This window comes from Hemicordylus capensis, chromosome 6 (genome assembly GCF_027244095.1).
Source record: "Hemicordylus capensis ecotype Gifberg chromosome 6, rHemCap1.1.pri, whole genome shotgun sequence".
NCBI lineage: Eukaryota > Metazoa > Chordata > Lepidosauria > Squamata > Cordylidae > Hemicordylus > Hemicordylus capensis.
In genome coordinates this window covers 56,260,000-56,270,164 of record NC_069662.1, presented here as the reverse complement: position 1 = coordinate 56,270,164, position 10,165 = coordinate 56,260,000, and the positions used below count along the sequence as shown (strand labels likewise).

The window sequence follows — 10,165 nt, the reverse complement described above, 5'->3', positions numbered from 1 at the left end:
GAAACTCCTAGTACAAGTGGTATTGGTCTTACTACAAGTGGTATTACTTCTGAGGACAAAGTCTCACAATCTGGAGATATTCCAGTGGAACACACAGAGGAAACCGAGGATTTTGAGGAAACTGAGAGTACTGCAATTACTACAAAACATGTTGGTATTGTGCCTAGCTTGGATTACAGTGACCCTGCTAACTGGCCTAACTATTGCATTGAAAATTTGCGACAGCTTATTGTTCAGCATGGCCCACGGCAGATTGTATCATATAAATTTCCAAAAGACTCCCAAAAAAGAAAATTCTCTCCTGTCTATTACAAGAGGAAACGGGCAAATGGTGAAGAAATGTGCCGTCATTGGCTGATATATTCTACCTCAAAAGATGTGGTTTTTTGTTTTTGCTGTAGGCTGTTCAGCAAAAGAGATGGTGGAGCAACAGCTTTACAAGACCCAGGTTCAAAAGACTGGAAGAACATTGGAGCAATTCTGTCGGCACATGAGAGGAGTACTCTCCATCTATACAGTTACCAGGCGTGGAGAGAACTTGAATTGCACTTACAGAAAGGAAAAACAATTGATAATATCAACCAACAGAAAATAAGGGAAGAAGAGCAATATTGGCGACAAGTCTTGGAACGCTTGATTGCTGCGGTCAGATTTCTTGGCATGCAAAACATGGCATTTCATGGTACAACTGAAAAGTTGTACAGTGAGAACAATGGAAATTTCTTGAAGCTTGTTGAATTTTTGGCTCTTTTTGACCCTGTCATGACTGAACATGTGCGCAGAGTTAAAGATGAAGAAACTATGGTTCACTACTTAGGAAAAGAGATCCAAAATGAGCTTATAGAGCTTCTAGCAACTTCCATAAAACAGAACATTTTAGCACGTATAAACTCTGCCAAATACTACTCAGTTATTTTGGACTGTACACCTGATGTTAGTCATACTGAACAAATGACTATGATTGTACGTTTTGTCGATGTCATCATGCCATCAGATACTGAAACATCTGAGCCTGAGGTTACAATAAAAGAACATTTCTTGGGATTTGTTCCTCTAAAGAAGACTACTTGTGCCTTTATGGCAGAAACTCTTCTTTGGCTGCTTGAGCAAATGGGATTACCACTTGAGAATCTGCGTGGTCAAGGTTATGATAATGGGAGTAACATGAGAGGTAAAGAACATGGAGTACAAAAGAGAGTTCTTGATATAAATCCACGTGCCTTTTTCGTGCCCTGCAGTGCGCACTCTCTCAATTTGGTTGTCAATGATGCTGCTAAGAGTTGCCGGGAAGCAACAGGCTTCTTCATGTTGGCTCAACAGATCTATAATTATTTATCTGCATCAACTCAGCATTGGCAAATACTAACTAGCCATGTACCTACCATTACTGTTAAGCCTTTGAGTCAAACAAGATGGGAGAGTCGGATTGATGCTTTGAAACCACTGAGATATCATCTTGGTAGTATATATGATGCTTTAATGGAGATCTATAATGAACCACACCCACATAAAACAACAAGTGAATCTCTTGTTGTAGCGAAGGGTCTTGCTGAAGACATTAGTAAGTTCAAGTTTGTGGTATCCCTTGTTGTATGGTACAACATGCTTTTTGAAATAAATCTGACAAGCAAACTACTACAAAATAAGGAAACTGATTTAAGTTCAGCTACAAGTCAATTACAAGTAACCAAGAATTATCTTGTGGGCTGTAGGTGTGATGATGGTTTTGAACAAGTTTTGATAGATGCTAGTGTGACTGCAAAGGAGTTAGAAATATTACCAAACTTTGAGACAGAACAATTTAGACAAAGGAGAAAGAAAAAACAGTTTGGGTATGAGGCCCCTGATGAGGCTCCACAAGATGCAAAGCAAAAATTCAAAGTGGATTTCTATTATGCTATTTTAGATATGGCCATTCAATCTGTTGAAGAGAGATTCCAACAACTACAACACTATAATTCCGTATTTGGCTTCCTGTATGATATATACAGCATCAACAAAAAATGTACTGAAGATGTACGAAAGGCCTGCAAGACTTTGGAGCAGTCATTGACACACAATGAAAACAAAGATATTGATGCTGAAGATCTGTGCTGTGAACTTCAAGCAGTTGCTCGAAGGCTTCCAGAGTCTATGCGACCACAAAAAGTACTTCTCTTCATACTACAACACAAAATCCAGAATAGTGTGCCTAATGTTTTTGTTTCTCTTAGGATCCTTCTCACACTTCCAGTGTCAGTGGCAAGTGGTGAACGCAGTTTTTCAAAACTCAAACTTATAAAAACACACATACGCTCAACTATGCTCCAAAAGAGACTAGTTGGTTTGGCAACTATATCAATTGAACATGCTGAAGCATCAGCACTTGACCTGAAGGAACTGTTAACAAAATTTGCAAAGGAAAAGGCACGTAAAATAAGATTTTGATTTGCTTGAAATTGAAACATAAAAGAGACTTAAATTTCAGCATCACATCTAACATTTTTCAAAGTGATTTCTGTGCTAAAACTGTGTTCTGTTTGAGAAAATAAATCAGAAATTGTTTTATGACTTGTTTTCACAATTTTTAAAAAATAAATTAACAATTTCAAATTCTGTGCTTTTCATTCTTCCTATAATACATCTGTGTTTGAAATATGATTGGCCGGAGGGGGGGGGGGGCAGAAGGTGATCTCGCCTAGGGCGCAAAAAAACCCTAGCACCGGCCCTGGTGACAAGGCCCAGTGCCAAAGATCTACTGTCAGAGAGAGTAAGGACCAAGAACCGGTCCCTCCCTGCCTGTTGATGTTGGCCTTGGTTGTAGTATTGTCTGTCATAATCAGCACGTGACGACCTCTTACCTTCGTTAGAAAACCCCTCAAAGCTTTGTATACCGCTAAAAACTCCAGATAGTTTATGTGATGGAGAGCCTCTTTTTTGGAACAATGGCCATTTATGCAGAGGTCCTGAAGATGTGCTCCCCAACCCTCTTCCGAGGCATCTGTTGTCACCTGTACTTGGGGGGAGACCTTCCTGAAAGGTGTGGATTGCCATATTTTGGAGAGCTAGAGACTGGCAAATTCATTCTGGAGAGCTGGTCTTGTGGTAGCAAGCATGACTTGTCCCCATAGCTAAGCAGGGTCTACCCTGGTTGCATCTGAATGGGAGACTTGATGTGTGAGCACTGCAAGATATTTCCCACAGGGGATGAAGCCACTCTGGGAAGAGGCTTCTCCAAGATAGGGCTGAGAGAGATTCCTGCCTGCAACCTTGGAGAAGCCACTGCCAGTCTGTGAAGACAATACTGAGCTAGATAGACCAATGGTCTGACTCAGTATATGGCAGTTTCCTATGTTTCCCTGATCTGTAAAATCCTGGAGTTGTGGTCCCTTGATGGCCGGAAAAGTCAAGGAACCAGCGTTGCAGAGGTCTCATGCGCAGCCACACGGTTGCCAAGACAGCTGTCATTGAAGCCATGAACCCCAACATCCTCTGTACACTCCTCGTGGGATGAGACGCCTGACTGCCAAGTTGTCTGGCCAAGTGTTGTATATTGCTGATCCGGTCGTCCGGCAAACATATTGTCGCCGACACTGAGTTGAACATGACCCCGAGGAATCTTATGCATTGTGTGTGTTCCAATTGCAATTTTCTGTAATTTATGGACATTATGAGATCTTTCAATCAGTCACAATCATGTGGAGGTCCTCTAGAAGACGTTCTGGTGACCTTGCGGCCAACAACCAGTTGTCCTAGTATGCAAAAATTTGAATCCCCATTTCTTGTAGATACCCCACTATGACCACCATGCACTTTGTGTAAACTCTTGGTGCCGAGGAGAGCCTGAAAGGCATGGCTCGAAACTGGAATGTGTCTTCCCCGACCTGAAATATTTTTTTGATATTGTGGACATGTTTTTTTTTTTAATGTTGTGGATATTTTTGATGTTGTGGACGTATGGAGATGTGGTGATATGCGTCTTCCAGGTCTATGGACACAAACCACATCCCCTTTGCGAGTAGAGCCAGAATATCTGAGATGGAGATCATCCTGAAATGGCAGTAATGAATGAAAGTGTTTAGGAGACGGAGATCTAAGATAGGTCTTAATCCCCTGTCCCTTTTTGGAATAATGAGAGAAATGACAGTCTTGCAAGTGAGGTGATACTCGCTCTGTCGCCCCCTTGGACAACATGGAGTCTATCTCCGACTGAAGAATAGTTATAGCAGGAGTAGACCTTCTCCCTGAATGGGGAGGGCATTCTTGAAACTCTGTAGCGTAACCAATTCTGATGATAGTGAGGACCCAGGAGTCCGAGGTTATCACCTCCCACCGGTCCAGGAAAGGTCTTAACCTCGACCCAAGCCAAGGGTAGTCGTGCTCGTTTCTGGAAGGCCCCAGACTTAGATTTCTGCTGTCCTGGCTTGGACTTATGGTACTGCTTTTTGTACTGTGGATTGAACTGGGAGTACTAGGGCTGTTGAAAAGAGTGATCATAGACCATGGGCACTGGCTGTCATTGTTGGTACGTACACTGAGGATGAAAAGGCCTGCCAAACTTGGAGGTAGTTGATGATGAGGTGAAGCTCATAGATTTAGCAGTTTCCCTCATTTTCTGCACCTTCTCCATCGTCTCATCAGTCTGGGCCCCAAACAACGCTGAACCATCAAATGGTAGGTCTTCGATCGAAGCCAGGCATGACAACACAAAGAAACAGCTGTGGTCAGAGACCTGGCAGCAGAGTCAGAGGAATTTTTTGATGTATGTAGAAGTTGTCTACTAAGTCTATAACCCTCTTTTTGCAGGGAAAGTATGGTTTCTTGTTGTGGAGGTTGCCGAGACTCTATATGTTCCAACAATTTCTCCCAAAGGAGATGATTATATCTTGACATAAAGGCCTGGTAGTTGGCTATCTTGATCAACATCGCCGCATTAGAGTATAGGCGCTTGCCCATCAAGTTCAACCTACGGCCTTCCCTGTCTACTGCTGTAGAAAGCATCTTATTCTTTGATCTCATCTGAGCTGCTTCTACAACTATAGAGTTCAACATCGGGTGTTTATGCAAAAAAGTTGTTTCTTCTACCCAAACCCTATAGAAGTTCTCCACTTTCCCAGACACTGCCTGGACAGAGGTGGGTTTCTCCCAAAACCCTTGGGTGATGTCCAACAAGGCTTAGTTCATAGGGATCACTATAAGCTTAGCCGTATCCTCTTCCAGTACATCAAACAAAGGGTTAAAGGAAGGCTTGACAACTGTATGCCTAACGCCCCCACCATTTTAGGCATATAGGAAGAAAAAGACTTCGAGTCCCCAGATGGAGACGAGGGAGTAGTCTCATTCTCTTTGCGTTGACGTTTGGCGTCGGGGCCATCCTCTTCTGAGGATGAAGAACTGGAGTCTGGGTCCGAATCATGTGTAGAGTTGTATGATTCTAAAATCTTTTCAGATAGGATTGGACATATCAAGTCCAGTGACATTGCTTTTACTGCTACCGATGCCTGAGTCGGGATAATAGTAGAACCGGCTGTCTCCTGGGCTGAAACTGTAGGTGTTGTTTTCTTATGTGTTGGTGGCACTGGAAGTTTAGTCTGGGAAACACCTTCAGACCGGACCTGATGATCTGGGCATGATTGTATCTGGGAAGAAAATGCAGCCTCCTCTCCGCCAGGTAAAACAGCAGAGCACAATAGGTAAAACAGCAGAGCACTAAGGAATGAGCACACACTCCAGTTACAGAGTAGGTAGCAGAAGATGGTTTGGATATTGCAGCTATTTAGAGAAAACACATGGAGATCCTTGTATGATGTTAAATACACTTAGATAGGAAAGACCTATATCTAATCTAAAGGACTACATAGTGGATAGGTAAGGAGAGAGAGAGAGATGTTTCCATCTGCTCTCTAGGAGGAAAGGAAGAATTGTGATGCAGCACAGGAAGTGCTGCAGAGTCAGTTCAGGGGTCATCGAGTAGGGACAGATAGGGAGACCCTGACTCACTGTCTCTACTCCCAATGCCCCTAGTGGTCATTAGGACAGTTGGTGCAAAAGGTCGATGCATTGGAAGTTCATCTCCAACAGGATTACCCTGTCAGATTCTGTGTCTCCTAGAGCTGAACTCAGCCCAACGAGACACATAATAAATGGCAGCCAGGTTTTGGCAGCAACCATTCCAGATGGCATGGGCAAGATAAGCAAGAGAAGGAGCAGGTCAGAACGTAGAGGAGGGTCATGGGAAGAATGAATGCCCCGAGAGAAACCGGGAACTCTGGGAAGGCAGGGTAACCCAGAAGGTGTGGAATGTAGTTACAGGGGACCCAGGCCAATACCCCTACATAGCTTCCAGGCTGGTCCTTGTGAGCAAACGACCCCCATGGCTCAGGAGCTGCTGCGAGCAACAGTCAGCCCTCTTCGTGGCCATGAGGGCAGGACGGAAAACTACTAGAGACCCCCCCTCAGCGCCTCCAGCCATCCTGTCGGCTCCTCCCTTGCCTCCTGATGAGCCTGTCTATCCCCCTCCACCCTACCCATTACTGGCCGCGCCTCAACAGGCTGAGGCCGGGGGGACTGAAGCATTAGAGAAATCAGCAGGTGCAGAGGCAGCACCTGCCCCGGTTCCCTGAAGAGGAACCAGAAGAGGCCCCAGGACCCTTGATTCAGCTCTCCCCCTTGTCCACGCGGGCCCAGACGAAGAAGATGAGGGCGAACTTCCCAGATTTACCCGTCACCCAAGCCGCCCTTGACATTAGGAGGAAGCTGCAGAAGCAAGAGGGCTTTGCAGGGATGAACACTACCAAGCTGTTGGCCGTCGCCAACAGGGTCGGCATGAATAGAATAGACAGAGGGGGGATACCGAAGGAGTAGAAAGAAAAGGGGAAGTGAAAGACAGGTGAGTGAAGGAGGGGCAGACAGGAGGTGGAGAAACAGGGAGAAGGAGAGAGGCAAGCAAGGAGAGGTAGGAAAGTAGCAGACGGGAGAGAGGGGATAGAAAGAAAGAGAGCTACTGAAGGGAAGCGCGAAAAGGCCCGTGGCCAGAGGCAAAAGGCTAACCTTTTGGCGGCCACCATTCCAGATGGCATGGGCAAGATGAGCGAGAGAAGGAGCAGGTCAGAACGTAGAGGAGGGTCACGGGAAGAATGAATGCCCCGAGAGAAACCGGGAACTCCGAGATGGGAGGCCCAGTGGTCACAACACAAGCCGTGGCAGAGGGATGCCACAGGGACAGGTGTTGGATGACCGCCATCAGGGGAGCCCCCGAGTGGCAGGAGCCAGGAGAGTTTGTCGGCTTGGCCACCTAGGAGGAAGACTAGGACAGACCGGGCACCCTCAACTTAGGCCCACGGGAGCCCATGGTCACAATCAACGCAGGGGGCCAGAAGATAAGACACGGTGAGGAGATCCTCCACCTCCCCAAGGGTGTTTGGTGTCCCCGGCAAGTGGCTGTCATGCACTGCCGAGGCCACCAAAGGTGGGGGGGAAATGGCAGGAATGCACAAGGCAACAGGAGGGCTGACCAGGCAGCCCAAAGAGCGGCTGAGGATCTACTCGAAGCAGATCCAGCCCGAAGACAGGGAGCTGGTTCCATCTACCAGACAACAGGCCGGTAGTACCCAGAGGGTTGGGACACACTTTGGTAAAACACTACCATCAGTCCACCCATATGGGAAAAACGGCCCTTGCAAGGCTACTGCAGTAGTCCCTACATATCCACAACGTGTTTGCTTAGTGGAAAAAGCTTGTGCACAATGCATGACATGTGCCAGGATAGGGACCCGTTGTGCCCCTCGAGGCTCAGGCAGTAGGGGCAGCCCCATTTGAGAATATCCAAATTGACCTCACTGATCTCCCCGGGCAGGGACCGTTCGCCAAGTCCTTGTACTTGGTTACACCTACACAGGGTGTTGAGGTTTCCCTACATGCACAGGAAAGGAGAGAGAGGTCACTAGGGCCCTGCTAGGAGAGGTCATATCAAGATTTGGCCTCCCCCTCACAATTGGGTCCTGGGCCCTCGCTTGTGGCCAGGATCATCCAGCAGGTAGCCCAGGCTCTCCAAATTACCTGGAAACTCCATGAGAGCTGTAGTCCCCAATCCTCAGCGAGAGTGGAACGCATGAACAGGACGATCAAGACCCAATTGGTCAAATTATGCCAGGAGACACACTTGACCTGGCCAAAATTGCTCCCCAGCATCCTTTTCTGCATCAGGGCCACTCCAGTTAAATCCACAGGCATCTGCCCGTTTGAGGCCCTGTATGGGAGGCCGCCACTCATTGTTTCTCAAGTGACCCCTGATCTGACCCAACTGGGGAACACTATAGTGGCAGGCCAGATCCAACAGCTGGGAAGCCAATTCAGGGACCTAAACTGGTGGATCCGGGGACGAATCCCAATCTCTTTGAAGCCCACAGTGCAACCATTCCAGATAGGGAACCGAGGCAGGCCCTCGGGCCCCTCTGGAAGGGTTCCTCAGGACTACTCTGAATAGGGCCCCCGCTCGGTCTGGAAGGTGGAACACGGATCGCCAGGGGTGGGTGAACGCCTTGGGAGGCAAGATTACCCACGGCCAGACGAAACCAGACTGCAGACACCACCGCTGCACCCCCCTCTGCCTCAGGATCACTCCTAATCAGGCCAAGAGTTCCTGGGTGCCAGTAGTAGAAGGACATTATGAGGCTGAGGTTAGCATGGGAATCCATGTCTCTGGGGCCAGGGATCCAACCGGCCAAGTCCAGTTCCTGATGAAAGGGGACTGGGAGAAGCCCACTGAGCACCTTGTCCACGCTATGTTCTGGAAGGAAATGGGCACGGTCATGGAGGTGCCAGCTGTTACCAAGAACCTGTTTGTGGACTTAGCAGAGCGAGTAGCCCTAAGCTTGAGTGTGACCAACTGCTACGTCTGTGCAGACACCAAGGTGGGCGAACAGTGGCCTTGGGAGGCGTGGGAGGTGGATTATGTCAACATAAGCAGAAGCCCAAATCTAACCTGGACAGATCATCAGCGTCCCACCAGGTGGGTCCTCCATAACTCCATCATAGGGTCCAGATGTTTTATTCGCCCGGCTGGGCAGAAATATAACATCTCCACGGGGGCCCTGGCCTGTGAGGCAGGGATGGTCTGCAACACCACCAGGAAGTGGATGGACTTCAATCATGCAGGCTCTAAGATCCCCCCCAACCCTTATAATCAGTCTACCCAGAAGAGCCTATATGATCTCTGGGAGGGCCCCTGCAGGACCTCCAGCTCTTGGGAGGCTCCGGATCACCTATACTGGATTTGTGGGACAGCTGCCTATGTCAGTTTGCCTCCAACTTGGGCAGGAACCTGCGTGCTGGGCACAATCAAACCCAGCTTTTTCCTCCTTCCCATCAGGGCAGGCGAACGTCTAGGGGTCCCAGTCTATGAGAGCCGTGGGCGGACCAAGGGGAGTCTTGGGTCACCTCTGAGGATAGGAAATTGGAAGGACAATGAATGGCCCCCAGAGCGGATAATACAGCATTATGGGCCTGCCACTTGGGCCCAAGATGGCACCTATGTGTACCGAACTCCCATATACATGCTCAACCGCATTATCAGGCTACAAGCAGTGTTAGAGATTATCACAAATGAGACTTCCCTGGCTCTCAGCCTCCTAGCCAAAACCAACACCCAGATCCACATGGCAGTGTACCAGAACCGCCTAGCACTCGACTATCTGCTAGCAATGGAGGGCGGGGTATGTGGCAAATTTAATCTCTCCAATTGTTGTATCCAGATCAATGACCAAGGGAAGGCCATAGAGGAGATCACGGATCGCATGCGCAAACTAGCACATGTTCCAGCTTAGACCTGGCAGGGTCTAGACACCTCTGACTGGTTTGGGGGTTGGTTTGAGTCCTTGGGAGGTTTGAAAACAATGGTGGGGGGAATTCTGATATTGCTGTTGGGCTGCGCCCTAATACCTTGTATACTACCCTTGCTTTTCTCCTCGGTGCATCGGGCCCTTGAGTCGATGGTGGAACGAAAGAAAGCTGTTCACCTCCTGCCTTTGTACCATGCACTGTCCAGGAAGGACAGTGAGTTGTAGGTGCCGCTTCAGGGTGGCAAAGGGGGGAATGAGGCAGACTCAGGTTTGTGGTGGTCAAGAAATGGTTAAAAGGGTCTGCAAACTGCTCTAATTGCAACTTGCTAAAAGCCCAATAATTCTTG

At 47.8% G+C, this 10,165-nt stretch overlaps 1 protein-coding gene across 1 annotated transcript; it reads left to right on the top strand.

The window, feature by feature from the left end:
* The first annotated feature begins 669 nt into the window (after window positions 1-669).
* LOC128331324 (zinc finger MYM-type protein 1-like) lies at window positions 670-9,803 on the top strand. Its single transcript, XM_053264670.1, has 4 exons — window positions 670-2,148; window positions 6,667-6,798; window positions 8,610-8,891; window positions 9,732-9,803. The coding sequence occupies exons 1-4, from the start codon at window positions 670-672 to the stop codon at window positions 9,801-9,803; spliced, it is 1,965 nt and encodes a 654-aa protein (XP_053120645.1).
* The last annotated feature ends 362 nt before the right edge of the window (window positions 9,804-10,165 follow it).